Source organism: Lepisosteus oculatus, chromosome 21 (genome assembly GCF_040954835.1).
Source record: "Lepisosteus oculatus isolate fLepOcu1 chromosome 21, fLepOcu1.hap2, whole genome shotgun sequence".
In the NCBI taxonomy this organism is placed as follows: Eukaryota; Metazoa; Chordata; class Actinopteri; order Semionotiformes; family Lepisosteidae; genus Lepisosteus; species Lepisosteus oculatus.
This window is the reverse complement of record NC_090716.1, coordinates 7,976,250-7,996,810: the sequence shown is the minus strand read 5'-3', so window position 1 is coordinate 7,996,810 and position 20,561 is coordinate 7,976,250. Positions and strand designations below refer to the sequence as shown.

The 20,561-nt window shown below is 37.8% G+C and overlaps 1 protein-coding gene across 4 annotated transcripts in view; it reads right to left on the bottom strand.

Annotated features, from left to right (window-relative positions):
* The window catches only part of hipk3a (homeodomain interacting protein kinase 3a), a 66,430-nt gene extending 47,654 nt beyond the window's left edge, over positions 1-18,776 (bottom strand). For 2 of the 4 annotated variants that reach the window (XM_015338226.2, XM_015338229.2), the window contains exon 1: positions 9,506-9,880. In XM_015338226.2, the coding sequence (XP_015193712.2) occupies positions 9,506-9,581 (76 nt within the window). In that variant the 5' untranslated portion in view covers positions 9,582-9,880. Of the gene's footprint in view, positions 1-5,078; positions 5,102-9,505; positions 9,881-18,687 lie in introns of those variants that run through there. The other 2 variants (XM_015338227.2, XM_069181806.1) reach the window with 2 other exon arrangements.
* Positions 18,777-20,561: the final 1,785 nt, after the last annotated feature.

Genomic DNA, 20,561 nt, shown 5'->3' with positions numbered 1-20,561 from the left:
GGTATTTTTCTCTAAGCCTTTGTGCCAAAGTGCAATTTGGACATTTTGAGAACAATTTTCCCCGTATAATGAAAATGCTCTGTATTTTTTTTTTAATCATGTGGCATTGCATAACCTGCATATGAACACAAAGAAATATTTCCTAAAGGACATGATCTTCAATTGCATAAAATGGTTAACTGACTATAAACCCCTTAGTTTTTACAATTACATTATGCTTAATTTCTTGTTTGAAAGAACTAAGGTTTAGCCAGAACATCAGGGTGGCAGATGGTACCTCAAGAGTGCCAACACAGTGAGATTAAAACATGCAGTCAGAATCCTGAGCTCGAAACAGATGCCTTAGCCACACCCAAAGGCCCAAGGTGTTGGGATCTCTGAATAAAAAGACCAAAAAGTCAAAGCGAATGATGTCAGGCTCTTTCACTCCTGGAAGTCCCGGATTCTTCCCCTCCATCAGCAAGTTTCACAAAAGGAATCAAGCTAACCAAATTAAACGCATGTCTATTTGCAAACAAAGAGCACACTTTTCACTGCATGAAGTTTTCTATAAGATAGTTTTCTAAAACACTCATCTAAGATCTGACTGGAGCTGTAGACCTTCTGCATGAAGCACATTAGTATCCCTGTGTCCCTCTGTTGTTTTTTTAAATCAAAGGCCTATTCTATCCATTCTGCAACTGCTCTGAGGACAGCATGCTGCAACCTCTCTGCCATTCACACCTACGATAGGTTGACTCACAGTGGCATTCACAAAGCTTTCTTTCCCCCCACTTACTGTTCAAGGAGAGAATAATAAGGTCTGCTTGGGTGCTGTAAATCTGGACATCTAGGATACCTCCTTCTAACCCACATCGCTCCAACTTCATGATGCGTCATGCTATAGCACTGCAACCCCCAGAGCCGACTGGGGCAAAAGCTGAATAAATTACCCAGCCACAGTCTAGTGAAAAGCATGTTTCAATAGAAACCTGTATCACTACTTCCATATGACTAACTTCACAAGGTTCACTTGACCTTTGAGACTTTCCTAGCAGCTTTCCTTGAGTCTCTAAGCAGCTGAGGTATACATCTAAAGTTTTTCAGGGAAGAAAAGAATAAAGAGAGGACGTTTCAGCAGAAACATCTCTGCAAGTAAGCTTTTTTAGGGCATGATTATGCTCATCAGACTCACTGCTGAAGTTTAAGACAATTTTAGAGTTAAGGAGAGAGAGTATGCAACTCCCACCTGAATGGGACACTACATGCAAGAAAGCTGACATCCTTTTGCTTGGCTGTATACACTGGAATTAAGCAGGGCCCACTATCTTTCAACCAATTACAAAGCTCTAATCAGCTCTCTATGAGTGGAACAAATTCTAACTGCACACAACTAAACACTCTTTAACTTTCGTCAATTCTAGTTTGGCTAAAAAAGTGATTTTCTGTGGCTGCAGCATAACAATTTAAAAATGTTTTAATAAATGTCTTATTAGGACAAAATAATTAGCACATGCAAACACTACTGCAAACAAAGTCAGTAACAAAGCTCAATCGTTATTTCTTGTTAAACCAAAAATGGTTATTGAAATGGAAAACTGGCTCTTAAAAGACAAACAAAATATTTAGTGCATTCCAAACCAGTTAATCAATACTATGAACATGATGGTTTCCAAATCCCATAGGAATTCTCCTTATCAGATGCATGTGCTCTTTTAACTTAATTTAATGACATTTTCCATCCCAGTATTCATTATTCAGATTTACTCAAATTTTTCAATTGGCCAGCAAATGACATTAACCTTAATCAACTGACTGGCTGGCTGGAGCAGTTTTTCTAGATATAATGTATTAAAGTCTCAGTGGAAGATTAACAGCAATCAGACTTTCAGGGAAATTTTCTTAACTGCTTGCTAGATCACCATCACTAGATTATGGTCTAAAAAACAATCAATTAACTAGTTTTAAAAAAAGACACTTCAAATAAAGGCCTACTGACAGTGAGAGTTTGTGAAGTCCTGAAGCAGACTGAATATTTTAAAACCCACCTTTTCTTTACTGTGGTTTCTCTCCATCTTCCTTATTTTCAAGACACTAAAAAATTATCTCCTTCACAAAGCAAATGAGCCATTTAAAATACCCTTAAAAATCAACTCCTAACCAAAAGCTCCCTGTCTTTTGAGGGGAAAGACAAGACAACAAGCTCAGTAGCCCAAATAGAGGTACAAGCTAAAGGGAAGACAGATAAGACAGCGCTATTCGACTAGCAAGCACGTGACTCTGACCACAGTGAAACGAAAGATTGCCAATTTCCCCTGTGCAAGGTTTACTTCTGGTGAAGTTGAAGTTCAGAAGCATTCCGGATAAAGCTTTAAAAATGTATTTTACTATCAATACCTCATAAAGCAGTTTCCCAAAGCCTAACACTTGCAAAGAGCTAATATTGCCTTGTTTAGATAGTTGGTTTAGATGCATCTACTTTCAAATTCAAGCAATTGTGCACTGACAAAAAAAAAAGACGTAACATGTTGCCATAAATATAGACACTGAAAGAGTGGAACTGTGCAAGTCAGTGCTTGTATAAAGGTGCGTCAAGGACAGATCAACAAGTAAAGGGGAAGTAATATCCACCTCCCTTATGTTTTTGTCAACTTGTTCAATAACTCTAAAATATTAACCAAAACATTAAAACAAAACAAAAGAAAATGTGTTACAGATTCCAGGTTTGCACAAGGACACTGTAAAAGAAAAAAAAATAGAAAACTTAAGTTGCAATGCTCAAACTGCATGTTAACTTAGTATTCACTATAGTAAAGGCAGTTTTGGGGAAAACATTCAGAAATTCACCCGCCAAATGCCAGGGACAAAACTTCCTTCTGCAAGTTTAAGTTAGCACTCATAATCCCCTATCAGCAATGAACAAATGCATGAAAAGACTGCAGAAAACACTCCACCCTGGAACCTCTTCATTTAAAAAAGGTTGCCTGCAAAAGCCAAATTCCAAATGAACTATGAGCCAATTACAGAAGGAAATGTTGCAAAAGGCTCACTGAATGTTTTACCACAAAAACAATGAGAGAGGTGGCCAGTCCTTGATGTGTGAGGTTACACACTATATGACTATTTTTAAGACTTCTGAGAACTCATATTACAGTCACTGCCATGTGTAAAATGAAATCTTCAACCCCCTCTCTAACAGAAAACATTAAAACGACTCAAGTCAGCCAGCTGGACAGAACATATCACCATGTAGGCTGCTTTGCATGCACGCCAAAAATAACAGCACTATTATGAATATAGCAGTGCTACCACGACAACCATCTGTTTGACAAAGAGAGCCTACTGTATTCCAGTAAATTAAAAGGGCTATTTAATGTTTATGGGACTTGACCAGCACCCCAGGACAAGTGTTCTCCATGCAAACCACATCTCGCCAATTCAATAATCGGGCAACTTCTCGTTGGGTAATAAGTAATGTTGTGTATGCCAAAATTGTAATCCAATTTCAAACAGCTCAGGGCGCAGCTTAAAAAAAAAAAGATAGACAAGCCGACTGCCACCCTTCTGGTGTTGTTCCTTCACATTTTTCCTTTACCTCAATGTCCACATTACTTCACAATGACACGGAAAGTTGTTCTATTTTATTTACAGCAGTTCATCTTCGCCCGTGAATTAGCCTATTGGCAGGAAATCAATCACCTGCCTTCCCCTTGCATTACTTCGTGGCAGCCAATGAAAAGGTATGAGCCATATCAACAAATACATAAGCCAGAAAGGAATTATAGTCTCAGAATTAGAGAACCCAATCCTTTCACAATCAGCTTGATGAGTTCCAAACATGAAGGGAATGACATCACTGATTGCCTCACAACTAACAGCAAACACTTTTGCAAAACAGTTCTCTCAGAGCCATTTCATGCTTCCCATAATCTACCACAGGACTCTCAGATCCGATTAGCAAGTGACAGACCTACAGCAAACAAAAGGAACGGAAAAGGTCAATGACAAAAAAGGCTCAAAACGGACCATGTTTCCCAGATGACAACAAGGCAGAGCTAAAAGTCTTGTTAAATGGCTTGCCTAGCAGCCCACACAGAGTAAACATTAACAAACCAGCCATTAAGGTCTCTGTTTATAGAGTAGGTCAAGACAAACGCACTTCTCCCAAAAAAGTAGCACCAAAGAAAAATGAGCTTGGTCTGTTTCACATGGAAATACTTACGCGTCAGTTTCAAATGACCTAGGGGCAGAATTAATTTTTCCAAAGTTTGTTACACAGCTGGAAAACTGACATTAAGCCCTTTGCAACGCTGTGCACACTGTCATAAATGTTTACACTTTAGTTGGAATGATCACAATGAAAGGGGGGCTCATTTTGTTTTCCCTCTTTAACGCACAAAAGAAATCTGTTTCACTTTCATTCTCCGATTGCTAATCTGATGCTGAAAGGTAATCTTCGAAGCACCCCACTTAGGTTAAGATCAAACGGCCACAAAAGCAGGCACAGAAAAAAATTAAAAAGAATATCTCTAGATTTTTCATTGTACTAGAAGTCTTCCATCTCCAGAAAGTCATCTGGACACCAGTCTCACTCTGCTCTCATGATAGATGTCTATCTCAAAACATTGTCACTTCTGCCTGAGAAGACAAAACATACAATACTTGATCATGAAGCTAAACTCAAACGTTCCCAAAGGCCAACCTTATGAAATAAGAGATCCACAGATTATCTTTCACTGAACATTTTAATTCCAAAAGAGAGAGAACCGGGATATTTTGGTGTTGCTCCATTGCCAGAGTTTTAAAACTTTCCATGTTGCACAGGATACTTTCTTGCAATCATGCAAAATTAAGCATACAAAAATTAAGATGAGTACTACATCCTTAAGTATTTATAAAAAAAATCAACTCCACCCACAGCAGCTGACAAACTTCCTTTTCACGAAGATGTACAACAGGCACCTCGCTTCAGTAAGTCATCACAACACTAAACCTAACAAGATGCCAGATGTAAGCTCTGCCTGCTATAACTACCACATGTAGCCTGATATGTCACGGAACTGTGAGAAGACTCTATAGTATCGAATGACATGACTCACAGCTTTATGTTTTTAATGGCTACTGGCTGTAATTGCTTGCTGCTGACCGCTCCCAATCAGGATCAATCTGAAAAAGAAAATAAATATAAAGCACCTGCCAAGTGATCAAACACTCATGTAGTGAAACTGCTCCCTTTTAGTGAAATTATTTTCTGACTTTCCGAGTCAGACTTTCCTCCTCCAAAAAAAAAGGAAAACTTTCAAGGTACCTGGAAACACAACCCGTGTACTGTATAAAATGTCACATGGTTTGCATGCAGACACAAAATTAAATCTGTCCAAAGGTAAAATTTGCAACAGCCCACTGCAATCAACACACAAACTAAAGCTATGACTTCATAAGCAAAACAAGCTGTGATGGTGGCAAGCTTCCTCAATATTATGTAAGGCCATGTTTTGAGCCTCCTGCACCTTTTTTTAATACATTTAATAATATCAAATACATCAATTATTTACCCATGAATCAAAAATAAAATGTAAAAATCTCTCGGTTTTGAAGAGCAAGCCAGTTTAGAAAGAAGCTGGTTATACATGTTTAAGAAAAAATAGAAAACACGAGCCACTCACTTCAGAAAATGTCAGTGACAGAGTGAAAAGACAGGACATTCAAACTGCTGCATTTCGTCATGCCAGCTCGTATTTTCCAGGGTGTATTATTCACCTCCTTTTACAGTGAAGAATAGGCTAAGATAGTCTATCAGTAAATGACACAGCAGTACAATGAGGCCTCAGTAAAAGCTTTTAAGGCTCCACATTCAATGCCTTAATGGAAGGGAAAGTTTTAGTTATGCTGCTTTTGAAGTTAAAAGACATGCAGGGAATACCATGTAATTGTTCATTTCATATCCAACAGAAAAGATTTTCAGCAAATTACACACAAAGAAGATTTTTTTTATTTAGTTTTTAATAAATTACCCTAGGACTGATATGTGGAAAATCATTGTTTTTTTATTTCTTGATAACACTTGAAATAATATAATATCAATAGCACACAAACTTTTAGATTCTGAATTCGGGAATGCAAGATATTCCGTTTGTTAAACATGAAGGCATACTGCCCAGTTTTAGTCTCATTTCTTCAATGGGATTTGCAAAGGGCTACATTATAAAAACACATACATGGGAAAAAGAATAAATACATGCCGATATTGATAAAAACTTCTAAAGGAAGTTCTGCGATATGTTTGTTGCACCAAACATCATGCAGTGAAGGTTATGGACTAGGCAGGATCACACAGCGAAGGAAGCCTCACTATGAACCAGCAAATTCACTCATACTGAGGTAACTCATCTGCCAACCTGTCAGCTTATCTTGAAGCACAATGGTGACAAGACCATCTGCGCTTGTAATGACGCACATACTGAGGATCACAGTAACCAGAGTGAGCTCAACAGCGGCTGCACAGACAAAAAAAAAACACCTGAAGTACAGGCTCAGCTTTGCTGTTCTGATCAATTTATGGCATGTTTGCACTGCATCACAGTGTGCATCACCGATTCATCTGGCTGCATGAACACACATGAAGATTGACATTAACTGCTGCACTGTTTAGTGTTCAAGCGGAAACTTCAGCGCTAGATATATCAAGACATGACATTTCGGAAGGGGAGGTGTACAAAGTACGTTTAAATGGTGACTGCAGAATGTGACACTAACAAAATGGATTATAAAGTTGAGAGAAACATCATGAATCTGCTTTCAGAACAAAACAAACTATGATTCAGTGCAGTGGAAAAAAAAAAGACAAATGACACATCCTACATTTTGTAAGATACGCAAACTACAATTAACCACTAGATAGAACAAGTTCAATGCCCTGAAAGAAATCTATAGCACTGGTGCACATTAGCCAAACCCACAGGCTGAAAAGAAGAATGTTTCTTTCTTTAACTATGCAAACCTATGGGGCTCAGTTGGGAGACCATGTTTTCCAAAATGTCAGGTCACTAGTCACATAACTTTTTTTTTCATTCTTTGTCTTCACACTCCTGCATTCTCCCAGGAAATTTAGCTTGGCTCATAAAACAGACAATATTCTTGTGCTGCTTGATGCCTCTGGGATACATATAGCAGGGTCAAAATAAATGTTTACAACTGTAAATAAAGATATTTGTGTTTGGCTTACTTTTAAATGTGTTTTTTTTTTTTGGTCAGGCCCCCTTTTTTCAAAAAAGAAAATCTATTTCAGAGCAACTTATTGAGGACACAGAGGATGGTTGCATAACAATCTATGTCAAGGTTTAAAAAAAGACAGTTAATTTTGCTAAATACACTAATCACATTTAATGATTAATTTAAGGCCATTTTAAAACTTTTTTCTTGGATAATTAAATTCCCCTTTTATAGAGAATTGTGGGGGGAAAAAAGTGCTTCTCACATTAATGGGTGATACAAACATCCTAGGCACTTTAATAACTAAACTATGACCAATGCTTTAGCTTGATCTAGAAGACTCAAAAGGGTAATACCTGAAATTTTAATAAAAGTATTTCGATTATTTCCATTAAAAATAAATACTACAGAAGCTATGGTAAATACTGTAATTTTAAAGAAGACCTGGTAAAGTTTAGATCACAAACAAAAAAAATAAAGGAAGTCTTCAGCTACTGCAACAAAGGAAACTGCAAAAATAGGATATGTGTCAAGGTAGTTACAGAACAAGGAGGCTTGACAAAAAAAAGCTAGAGAATGTTATCTACTGAAGCATGAACAGTCATGAAAACAGTTTTGTTTAGGTCAACACAAGATTAAATAACAGTGCTTAAGGAATGCACTGAAACTAGTTTCCTTCTGCAACCTCCTTATGCACGTGGTCAGGACATAATTAAACACTCAATCTATTTCAGACGTATACTTTTCCAAGGCTACTAATGACAGAGTAAATAAAAAAGCCCAGCCTTTGTGCTTTCTAGCCAGATGGCAGGGACATTATCCTGTGACTTCTACATGACTTATCCCCCTGCTAAATAAGATCATTCTTCTAAAACAGTAGTGTTTTATATTTATTTCATGCTAGCCATAGGGGAGGAATTATGCTGGCTAGTCTGTAACCAGGTAACAAAAAATGCCGTTGGATCTTATCTACTTCTCACATTATATCATAGTCTGATATTTTAGCCACATCACACACCATGTGAAACAAGCTCAGACATCTGCAGGCAAGGAAGTTCCCTTGTTCATATGGAAAAAAAATGAACTTGAAAGTACCTGGATCTTCAGTTTTAAACTACAGGCCTGCATCTGTTAAAGGAACAAACTGTGGGAAATGAAACTGATCCCATTCTATGATTCATCGGCTCAAACCTGAAGCTACTGGTAAACAAAATTATTTTTAGTATTTGTTTTCTATGCTGTGTATCTTAAATGAGTTTTTCTCTTGTTTATTTTTTTAAAACCCGGGATCAAAATCATTTAAGTAGACCAGCTAGTTCTATGCAGCAACTGGACCGTTTACTGAAAAGTATAACTTTTTTTTCTTAAATATTTGCAAAGAAAGATTTCGTTCTTCGCTTTTTAAAAAAAAAAGTTGGCAGCACTTAAAACTAACCTTTGCCTAGACACACAAAGAAATCGTTGATCTAGAACAAACCACCAGAATTGCAGCAATTCTATTTTATAATCCTCCGGAGTTAGTCCCACCACAACACAGGACAGGTCCCTATACGAAGTGTCTACCGGAGCTTTCAAATCACGATCTGGCCTGTTTTATTCGGAGAAACGACAAAGTCTCTGAGATCGGACCTATGTGAGTATGACAGAACTTACTGTAAGAATTAAATCGGTCCAATATGGTTTAAGTGAAAACCGTCACAGTCACAATTATACCTGACTTCGCTTCAGAACTGTAATTCAATCACCAGAACCGAAGATAAATATTTTTAAATCCCGATTACAAGCCTTCGTTTCCGTTCTGCTGTTTTTAAATGTTTAGAGAAGTCGTTTTCCTTCGCACAGTCAGGATGAACGAATTATTTTGCACAAACAACTCTCTGCCATACCTCGAGTAAGAAGTACATCCGCAAAAAAAAACATTAAACAAACTCAAGTTTTACAAACCTCATGTATCGACAGGGAAATAAGATATAATTATAGCGTTTTTCGGCGATCAGTGCTTAATTATTGCTCAACCTGCGGACTTTCGTGGTGGTCAGTGTTTTAACAGTCTCCCCCATCAAAAGCATTAAATTTATTTAATTCTAAAACTTGGAATATAGCGAGTTAAACGTCAAAATTCAAGCAAACGAAGTAATCGCTTCAATAACAGACTGATAAGGTTACTTAATCGGATATAAAAACTATGCAACAATGTAACTAGTTAACTAAACTTTGTGGTGTTTAACCTGTCGTTAAAAAAAAAACCGAATTGCTGTTGCCGAGTTAGATTGCGTGTCTCGGAAAACAGATCGAGAAAAACGAACCGACTTACCTTCACAGATATTAACAACTGTTAGAATCCAGGGCTTCTCTGAACATGTTATGGAGTTACAGTGTACCCATGCCATGCCCAGCCAGCCTGTACTGCTGCCATCTTGTCCTGGACAACAGGAGAGACCTCTCCGTCGACAAAACCACCACCTCCCTCATTTCAAACTTCAAATAACTCGCGCATAAAATCACTCAGCAGGGTCAGACCAAGTCCAGCGGGTAGCTAACGAGTTCCGTTTACAGGAAAGGTAGCTTTTCTCTTGGTTGCAAGGGCGGAAATGCCCATGTTTTCGATGTTAATCGGGGACTCGCCGCCCCTCAAACCCCGCTGCTCCTGCCGTTTCCTCTCTGCCTCTAACATGTCTCTCTCCGCTGCGTGTGGAATGTTTGTGTGCCCGTGGAGCGAGACCAGAGGAATCGATCGCAGAGCTCGTTCGACACTGCGTGTTACCGTAATTACCCCCCGGAGAGCGCCAGTAGCGCATACGGAAAACGTAAACATAGCATCTTTTTTTTGTGTAATAAAACCCTTCTGGTCGAAAGAGGACACCACGTTAAGTCGTGATTTAACTTAAATTAGTTACAGACGGATTCCTTTATTGGTTACACATAACGCTACTACTGTAAATATTGGAACATGAAGTCAGCAGATTAGCCGAAACAAGTCACCGTCGGGACAGATGCACAGGGCAAAGGTGTTCTGTTGCGCTAGAATTTATTTTGCATCCTCGGGGCCCTTGACAGCGTATGAGGACCTTAAACTAATAATTATAATTATTATTATTAATAATTAGATAGAGCATGTGGCAAAGGACAGAGGAGTACCGATTAATAGAAAATACATTTTTTTAAAATCTTACGAGTGCATCCAAGTGGCTGGTAAGAAAAAGAAAAACGGGTTGGGGGGCTTCCTGGGAAACTGAAAAACGAACGTTTAACAACTGAGGCAATGTTTTAAGTGCCCCTTTATTGTTGTTTTACGGTACTTTCTGGTGCTGCAGGCTCTGTACCGAGCTGCTCGGCCAACCTGAGGCACTGCAACACGTTTTCCCACGTTACACCTTGTGGACGTGCAGAGCGATCAATATTGTAACCTGATTCTTTTAAACAATACCAGTGTGTTAGTGCAATTACCTCCCTCGTAACAAATTAAAACTGACTTTTATTCCCATTCAATTATTTCACTCATCCTCCCTTCAATCCCATTGCAGTCATTGTTTTCTTATAGCTTCCCCGACGTTTCATCGAACTTTGTTTACTACATAATAATCAGATGGATCAATTAGTTCATAATCAGTTATTCTGTAACCGAATGTGTTTTTCCAGCTGTACTGTGCATACAAAAGCATTGCTGATAGTACAGCCGTTGATTGTTCGCGATACCCGTGACAAGATGTATTAGAATCTCTTCTTTAAAAGAAAAAAAAACAAAAAGTTAGCTCTGTGATTCTATTTTATTCTGTGATTTCCTGTTGAGCCGTTTCTCAACCAACGTCTCTACAGAACTACAGCCATTTATTTCACCTCGGACAATTCTGCCAAAGTTATTTATACACCCCAACACATCTTGTCTGTCTGGTCATACAGTAAGTATTGATTTGGAATTTCAATTTTTGTTCTAGCAAGGCTGTGTTTAAACGAGATTAATTCTAAATATATTTTAATGATACAATTCACTTAAGAATAAGTAGTTGTGCGTTCCTTATCTAAGTCACAGAACGGTTTTCCGAGTCTTCAGCTCTTTGTTCTGGGGAATAATGGCACAGTGTTTTCTCTCCCATATCGTTGAGCCATCACCATTAGTGTCTTGCTAGTATTCTATCATTTAAGGACAATCAGGAGGTTGTTCTGTAAGTAGTAATTATTTTCCCTGAACCCTGAAATGTGCCGTGACCGTGAAAGCCTTTTTTCACTAGTTGCCTGATGTGATTTCAGGTGCTGTTGTCATTCACTTAAATTCTGACTCGACCTGGTGGTTTTCAGGACCCTGTTGCCTTGAAACACAATGTGTCACATCACAGAGCTAGTATGCAAAATCAATGCAAAAGATCCCCATTACGTCAATCACTCTGACCCACACGTCTTCATTTAGCAATGTGGGATAATGGGATTTAATCTACATCAATACTTAACCATTCATTTTCTCATCTCTTCTTCCAGTTCAGAGTCGCGGGGGAGCCAGAGCCCATCCTGGCAAGCAAGAGTCACAAGGCAGGGTACACCCTGGATAGTACGCCAGTCCAGTGCAGGACAGACAGATACAAACATACACGCTCACAGGCCCAATTGTTCCAGCAGCCAATTAACAACCAGTATGGTTTTTGGACTGTGGGAGGAAACCAGAGCACCCAGAGGAAACGCACGTGGGCACAGGGAGAACCCCAGGTTCGGAACTGAACCTAGGAAAGGCCCTGGCACTGTGAGGCAGAAATGTTAACCACTGCACCACCCTGCCACCCCCAAAACTAGCACAGGAGTGTGACAGGGCTCTCAGTCCGAGGCACCCCAGAGAAAGAAGGTTGGATTGGGGTGCAGGCAGGCCCACGACCGGTCAGGCGCAATATGAAGAGAGGAGTCTACAATCGTGTTGAGCTCATCTACCCTGCGGCTAGAGGTGACGGCCAGCAACAAAGAGTTGTCATAGGTACCAAGGAGCTGTTGTGACTCGGCAATTCGAAAGAAGCTTGTATCAAGGCACTCAAGACCACAGGAAGGAACGTACTGAAAAGGAACTGAAGGTCTATCAGTTGGGCAGAGACTCCAAGTTCCCTGAAAAGAATAGATGCAAAATACACTTCGAGGTTAGGAGGAGCTTCCCCATCATCTCACAAAGACCGCAGGTACCAAAGAGACATGACAAAAGGATGGGTTCAGGCTCCAAGTCATACATCACGACACTAAGAAAGGCTTCCTTTATCAAAGGGCCAGATCCTTCAGGGGCTTCACAGATGGCTCCTGACACTGACAAGACATTCATCAACATGGACAACAAGGTCTCCAAGGGTACTACTTCCTTTTTTATAGTCCAATTCTATTACATATACATATTTTGAAAATTATATTTGGGAGAAACATATCTTGCTATTATGTGGTGGATATTTAGTATTTTTAAAAATATTTTTAAAGCAATGTATTGTTTGTAAAACAAATATCAAGAGAGAACAAAAAAACAAAACCAACGAGCAACTTCCTTCTGCTTTCTAACTCATTTTATATTTTTAGTGGAAGTTCGCTTTCTGTGTGATTTTGGCATTTCATTTTTTAAGGCTCTATAAAAATGTTGTGGTTAAATAGTATCATTAAATTAGTCTAAAATTTAAATGGAGGTGGTTTTAACAGCTTCAGTTCTGCTTCAGACAGTTCTGACTGACAAAGTGATCCCTTAGGAATTACGAATGTCTTTGTTGTAATAATCATTTCATATGGCTAGACTCAGCAGTCACAGGGGAGACTCTCCATTATGTTAAGGTGGTCTATGGATGCTTAGTAGTTAACTTGTTAATCACAGGGGAAACTGATTTTTACTCTCCGATTTACAGTGCCAAATGGTGGTTTATTATTGGGACAGAAAAGGATCAATTCACAACCTGACATTCCTCATGCTGTCTGGAAAAAACACCCCAATCCATTTCCTTCCATTCAACACTTTAACGAATCTTTCAGCTGTGGAGCTGACCCCTGTGGTGTTCCTTGAAAAAAATACTAGCAAAGTAGAAAAACAAATCTACAAGTTAAAAAGGGACAGTCAATTGACTTCTGCTGTTACAGATTCTAAAAAAGCAAAAGCTTTTTTATAACACATTTAAAGCAATCATCACAAACCAGTTAAACTCACAATGAAAAATATGAAAAAAAACTTTCTAAAGTTATATAAAACATTGTTATGCAGATTGCGGGGAAGGATATAGATATTGCCATTGCATGAATTGTTCTTACCTGATTGAAACAGCAAGACCTCTTTGTTAAGCACCTAGTGAACATTATACTTAAAATACTTTTCACTAGAAAGATTACAGAATAATATCTGCTGAAAAAAACTGTCTCACTAGATTAGGTTAATCTGATTATATTTGATAAATTACTGGAATGGTTATCTTATGTTCAACTAAAATAAACCATTACTAAATAACAGTAACCTTTACAGTTAAAAATAATTTTCTTGGTCAAAAGCACACCAAGAACTGCTTATTATTGGGAGTTACGACTACATTATAACTACATTATATTTTTTTCCTTGTCTTTCCTTTAATCATTTTGAATCAGATTCTGAGTAAATGTAAGGATAGAAAAGATAATTTTATTTAAGCTTTTTCTACATTCAATAAAAACTTTTAAAAGCATAACAGTTTTATGATGGAATATAGTTCAAAAACATTTTTTTCCTGACTTTCTTGTCTGTCTACAATAAATACATTTGTGAATACACAAAAAACATAAATGCTGCAGTGATCGAAAATATATTAAAACCAATTTTATAAAGATATAAAAAACAACAATGATTAATACAGAACACTGACAGCAAGCATATTGGGTATGTAACCATAATATTGTCTGTTTGAATACCTATTGAATGAGACAGGCAAAATATTGATTAAAAAAACTGTTTGTTTATTTTATACATATCGTAAACAGTAAACATGGGAGCATGTTCTTTCCCATAGCGTTTTTTGCAAGGCCTCCATTCGAAGTATAATATTAATATGCAAGTTGCCAAGGAAACTGCATATTTTTTCTCAAGAAATCCCACAATAGAATCTGTGATATACTGCAGTAAAGGACCCTTGTTAAAAGTACAGAGCACCTGATGAGGGCCTTTAAAATGACTAACACTGACAAATATAAACAGTTTATAACCACTACCCCCTTTTCGAAGAAAACAAAAGCAGCTTTGAGAGCTTGCATGGGTAACAAAAGAGAAATGAATTAAATACAATTTCCCCCATATAATCCTAGCCTAGCTGAACGGTTGAAATTCTCATTCATTTGAATTAGATCCCAAATGCATAAGGTGTCCAGGCATTAAAACATTCTGAAAGTGCTGAAAATGTTAAATCAGACCTGATTCATACAAACATTGAAATGGTTCTGTAATAGCAGATTCCTTGTTGTCTTTCTAGAAATGGCTAGACTAGGTCTGTGGATCAGTTGGCTACTAGCCACAAAACAGGCTGGATGGGCAAAGAATATCTTCTCCTCATGTGCAGCTTTTATGTTCTTATTGTCCTGGTGTAGATACTGTGTTTCTCTGGTGAGACAGAAAGACTTTGAAGATATTTTGGGCTTACTACATGTACATCTCCTGTGTTATTACGTACAGTATGTACTCACAGACACAAAACAATGCTGAAGAGTCTGTGGCGAACAGATTTGTGGTTTAAAAAGTTTTGCACCTAGAGAGTTTGTTTTTCCTGACTGAAGCAGGAGAATACAGGCAATTGGCACATCTTATTATGGAAACAATAGCATTGTTGAAATGGAAATATCATTGAAATAGTATTTATTGCTCTCTTAGCACTTTACTGAAAGAGAAGCTTTAATTGTAAAAAAGATTGAAAACTTTTATACATGACATTTAGTATGTATATAGAGTCAGTTGAATGAAGGAATATCAGGTTCAGTGAGATGTCAGGCAAATTAATTTGTTTAATCATTTTAAACACATACTGTGTTCCTGACATCACTTTTCTCCATATTGTGTTTAACACTATACTTGTACTCTATACAATCTCAGACCTTAAATTAAAAGTTGTGTGATTTCATGATCACAAAATCTTTAGTCTTTCAAATCAAAGATGAATGCAGCAATTAGTTTAATTGCTTTTGAATCAGACCATTTTTTTTATTTACTCATTTGAATGCATTTTTTATCCTCGTGAAAAACAGGTGTCCTCATTAAAAGGTTATTTAAAGAAGCAAGCTTGAAGCTAACCTGCGAAATATAAATGGAAAAAAGTTTTGAGTCACTGCTTTAGTGAAAATTCTTCGAATTCATTATTGATTATTGCTGTGTGTGTAGGAAGACCCTAGTGCGGTTCCCTCATTATGTCATGCTTTCCTGTATCTTTTCTGCAATGCCCTAGGCTCAGTCAAACTTTACCAGTAATTCTGTTTTTATACATAAAAACTTGGGCAGGTCTGTTTGATGGTTCGTGTCGAGATTCTGTAGTTTCAATATCTTATCATCACACTATCTTATCACAACCCGCCATGCTCTTGTTCTAACAATCCTACCATGTAATGTGCTTTGATTTATCTTTGATATCATGAAAGGCATCAAGTCCTCCCAGGTTTCGTGTTCTAACACATTCTGCTCAAACAATCTGAATACCAGTAATGCCAACATGATAAAATCAAAATCTTAACCACAGGGAGTTTTCCTTAAAAGACAAAATTACCTCCAAAGACACTCTATAAAAACACAAAAAACATGTTAGTGCCATAGCAACCCCCAAATCTTCTCTCTTGCACAACATATAATTGAAACAAACTGTTTCATGCCTCTGCAATACCAGTAGGGGGAAAATACCCAATAGAAAACCACACACTACTTCACAGCTAGGCATCCAATCCCATCATGTGCTTCCACTATGCTATTTTTTCCCATGATACGAAGGCTTATCTGCTTTCATATATCTGCTATTCAAACCACAGCATTAAAAGTAAAAAATGATTTACAATCATTTTAATTTTTCCAATAAATCGCTGATGACTGAGGAAAATAAATATGGCATCATACTATTGATATTTGATGCTGGCTTGGCTGTTAGGACAAGCCCTGGTTTGGCCTCATTTTGAACTGGGCGTTTCAGCCTTAAGAGGAATAAAATGTGGATGATTTCAGAAGCTTTGGGTATTACTTTCAGGCTTACAGTTGAAAACTCTCAGCTTGTTTTGGAAATGTAATAATAATAGATGGGGAAATAAACATTCAAACACCATAAATAAGCAAACTTCAAAAACTAAAATATGGTTAAAATGTGGAGTTGTGCCACAGTGCAAGTAGTACAAGAATTAGCTTCTGTTTGTTCCTTTGAAATTAAAATATTCAAGTTAATTGTTCCTTACCAAATCTTTTATATAATAATGATACTGTAATTATCTTCATTGTAGCTCTTGATGTGGCATAGTATACTCAATATATAAATGAAAGACAAAAATGTTGCATTAATAATCCTATGGTTCCAACATCCAAAGCATGCATATTATACAAAAGACTGGTTAAAATTGAGACTGAAATGCTTTTTACTACATATATAAAACACAAGCAATACTAATGAATGTACAAAAAAACAGTACATATCTGTCCAATATCAAGGTACCTTTTATGATGACAAATGTTTGCAAATGCTTATTGTGTCAGTGACACTGTACATGAAATGATACAAATGCAAAATACAAAAATCTTGTGACAGATTAAATTCACAATCCACTGAGCATAACTTTCATTATCTATTATTGTGTCCCTGCAGCTGATCAACACTGTGAGGAAGGTCATGTTCCTTCAGCCTGTGAAATTTCATTTCATTTGAATCTCAAGTGCCAATTTCTTTTACTTGTTTCCATCTTTTGTTAAGTTACTGCCTTCATTTAAAACAATTACTATATAGATACTCTATGGATAGTTCCTCAAACGAATAACTTAGTTTTAATGTGTATTCTATAATATAGAAAAATCTGCAATATATTTATTTGCATATATACTATGAGAACATGTATCATAGTCACATATTTTTGTGATAAGGGTTTTAATTAATTCTTCTTTGATTATTTTGTTAGCCTAATAATTTAATTACCTGTGTAATTGTAATACTTCAAAAGTAGGCTCTGGTGTGATTTATAGGTAACTGTACCTATAATGAAGTGAATGTCATGTTTCATCAATGGTAAAAGACCTTGATAAAAGCCTACAGATGTCTAATTTAGAATATAATTACGAGAAGTGTTTTATTAACTGCGTTAAGTGTTTAATTAACTACTGCCATTGGAATAAAACCCAGAAGACACAAAGCCCTCCAGGAACTGAGTTTCTTGCCTAGATGAAAAATGACCAAACCATATTGTAGAAAGAACAGCCTGGTGAAGACATTGGATTCATAAACTACCAACAAGTGGATCAACATGACCCAAGTGACCACCTCATACTTGTGATATTTCTTGTGCTCATGGGCTCTGACATATAGAACAGACAGCCACTTTATTATTTATTGATTATTGATTTTGCAAGCATTCTTTTTTGGTAGCAAGGGAGTTTTGGAATAAACAGAAGAATATCTCAATTGAATTGATTTAAAAATGTTAATTATTGAAGTAAATTTGTGCATTATGATATGGCTAATTTGGAGGAATATGCTCACTCTGTGATAGGAAATTCATAGGTTCTATTTTTATTACTTATATTGTATATAGATTGTATTGTTTTTTGAATGTAAAACCTCAATGCTGAATACAAACTTAAAGACACCACAAAGGAACTTGAAAAGATGAATGCTTAGCATAACAAAATAGAATTACATCAATGGTTTACAGCACAAACCAGAACTTCTATCATCACTAGCATAATACAAATGTTAAATGGAAATAGGCATTCAACATTGAATCAAGGAGATAAAAAAGATTTCTAAAATGTTTGGCAAAAGATTTCAGGAGCAACCAAGATTAGAATAACAGAAGAAAGGTCTTTGGAAGAATCTTGGGAAGGTCTTCATCTTCAGCAGTAGATCAGCAAAGACTGGATGATTTTTTTGGAGTTCTTTTCTCTTATTCTGCACTTTTGAACATTAAGCAATTTATCATACATTCCACACATTTCTACTCAAACTCGAGTGTAAAGTACACATTACTTATGTCAGAAGCAATTACAAGGATTGATTTTTTGTATTAAAACGCAATATCTGTGCGCTTTCAGATGAGTTCAAATGCCGTGGTTGGGCAAATACACACCAGTGACCATGCACTGCAGCTACATAAACGCCAAAGGTTAAAATCAGAAAACCGGCCTTCCCGTTACGGCTTTCTAATCATAAAAGTTGTAAAGCTCAAAAGAGATGTCCAACTAATGGGATGGAAAAAGAAGTTAATATCACTGCATATGTTTTATTTTCTTTAAAATACATATGTTCTAACACTCTCACTGAGGCGGTAGCCATTTTGACCCCCTTACTGGATTCACGACACTGGACTTACGGAAATCTGCACAGAAACCGCAGCAAATCTGACCAAGTTGGGCGTCTGCGTGAACTCAAGCGGAGACACTCACGCTGCAAATCTGCACAGCCGCGCAGCTTCTTCAGAGGAACTGCGCTGGAGCAGCTGCGAATTCAAAACAACAGAGGAGGGCGGTCTGACAAAGAGAGCTCACCGGACCGCCTCCCAGCCTCATTCCACCTCTAGCGCCACCTAGGCAGGGGGTGAGAAACGCCACCGAATTGTGTTATTGATATGCGAGTTGATGACGTGACAATGCAAATGTTGTGAAACACCGTCTCAAATTGTATTTACAAAAATGTAGATTCTTAAACTCGGTTGTTTATTGCCTTCTGGGAAAATTGCCCTTGGTGTGAGTGTTTGTCTGTCTGGGCTGCAATGGATTGGTGTCCTGTCCAGGGTATATCCTGCCTCGCGTCTGTTGCTTGCCAACTCCACTGTGACCTTGAATTGGAAGTATCAGAAAATGAGTGGAATATTATAGTGGCCCATTATTATGAAATTCCTGTTCACGGCCAAAGATTTTTATGTTAAATAGGACAAATATATACTTTCCAGTAAGCACCATTCAATTAGAAATGGAAATACACAAATATTAATAGCTGTGCCAGTCACAAAGAGGACAGCACCCCTGTACAGATACAGCAGGTAACCCAAAGGATCCCCAACCACTTTGCCTTCTGTATGGCAAGAGATCCACTTCATCCAAATCTTGCAAACAGTGCTACGGGATCTTTAAATGGCCTAGTACTCAGGACCACAGTTTAGTGTCCTATTCCAGACACCATTTCCAGTACCGTGCAGTGTCTTCGTTGAACAGTCTTGGGCCGCGGTTTCAGAATGTTTCTCCAGAGGGAGGAGCGCCACCTACTGGTCCACTGACGCCACTTAGAGAAGCAGCCGTGTTCTGCTTTGAGGGCCCCCCCTTCTAGTACCGATAAGCCTTGCTCAGGCTCTGAGATCTGATGACATCTGACTAAAGGTGGTTGTTTTTTTTTTTAAAAAAAAAACAACTTTCAATTAGAAAGATGTTTCTGGATTAGATTAATCTGCAAAATGCTATTGTTTGCGGTGTGTGGTACATTTATCTAATAAGCACCTTCTGAAACTAAATTTAAACTGCAGAGCAAACGACTAAAGGTCAGGAGTAATTTAATGCAACTGGCAACTGTCATTCAGATGATGAGGCAGCAGATGCAGTATAGCATTCACCCCCCAGTACAAGTCTCCAGTCTGCACAAGAGCTTTACTGTTGTGGTGTCACCACATGTTGCTTTGCTTGTTGGTGCACTATTGAGTTGGACCTGAAATGTGCCATATTCATCCAGTCGTCCATTTTCTAAACGCTTCATCCAATTCAGAGTTGCAGGGGAGCCAGAGCCTATCCCGACAGGCAGTGGGTGCAATTATTATGAACCACCATTATCTTTACACAGAGTTCGTAGTATGTTTGTACAGAGTTTGTACAATTTACCCAACCGATTTACAGAATCCAATACATTTGAATCATCACCGTATCAGCTGTTAGTTTCTGAAAGGAATTTGAATTATTTGCAGTGCGTCCGTCCGTTTGACTGTTGTACTCATTTTCAAAATAAACGATACCTTAACTCGGCGTACCCTGCACATAATGGACTTAACACGTGTCCTGCGTGTGACAAACAGTGACAGAGAGTAACCTAGTACACCTGTTGTCATCAATCATTCAGAAACAGACCGCTGGAGTGACACGGTGCGACATTTGGCTCAACACGTGTGTCGTGTGGCAGCTCCGCTCTCGTTTGCTCTGGCCTTGTTCAGTTTGTAGTCTCTTCGGGTGCGATCGCTCGTCCTCTGCTGTTGAGAAAATGTAA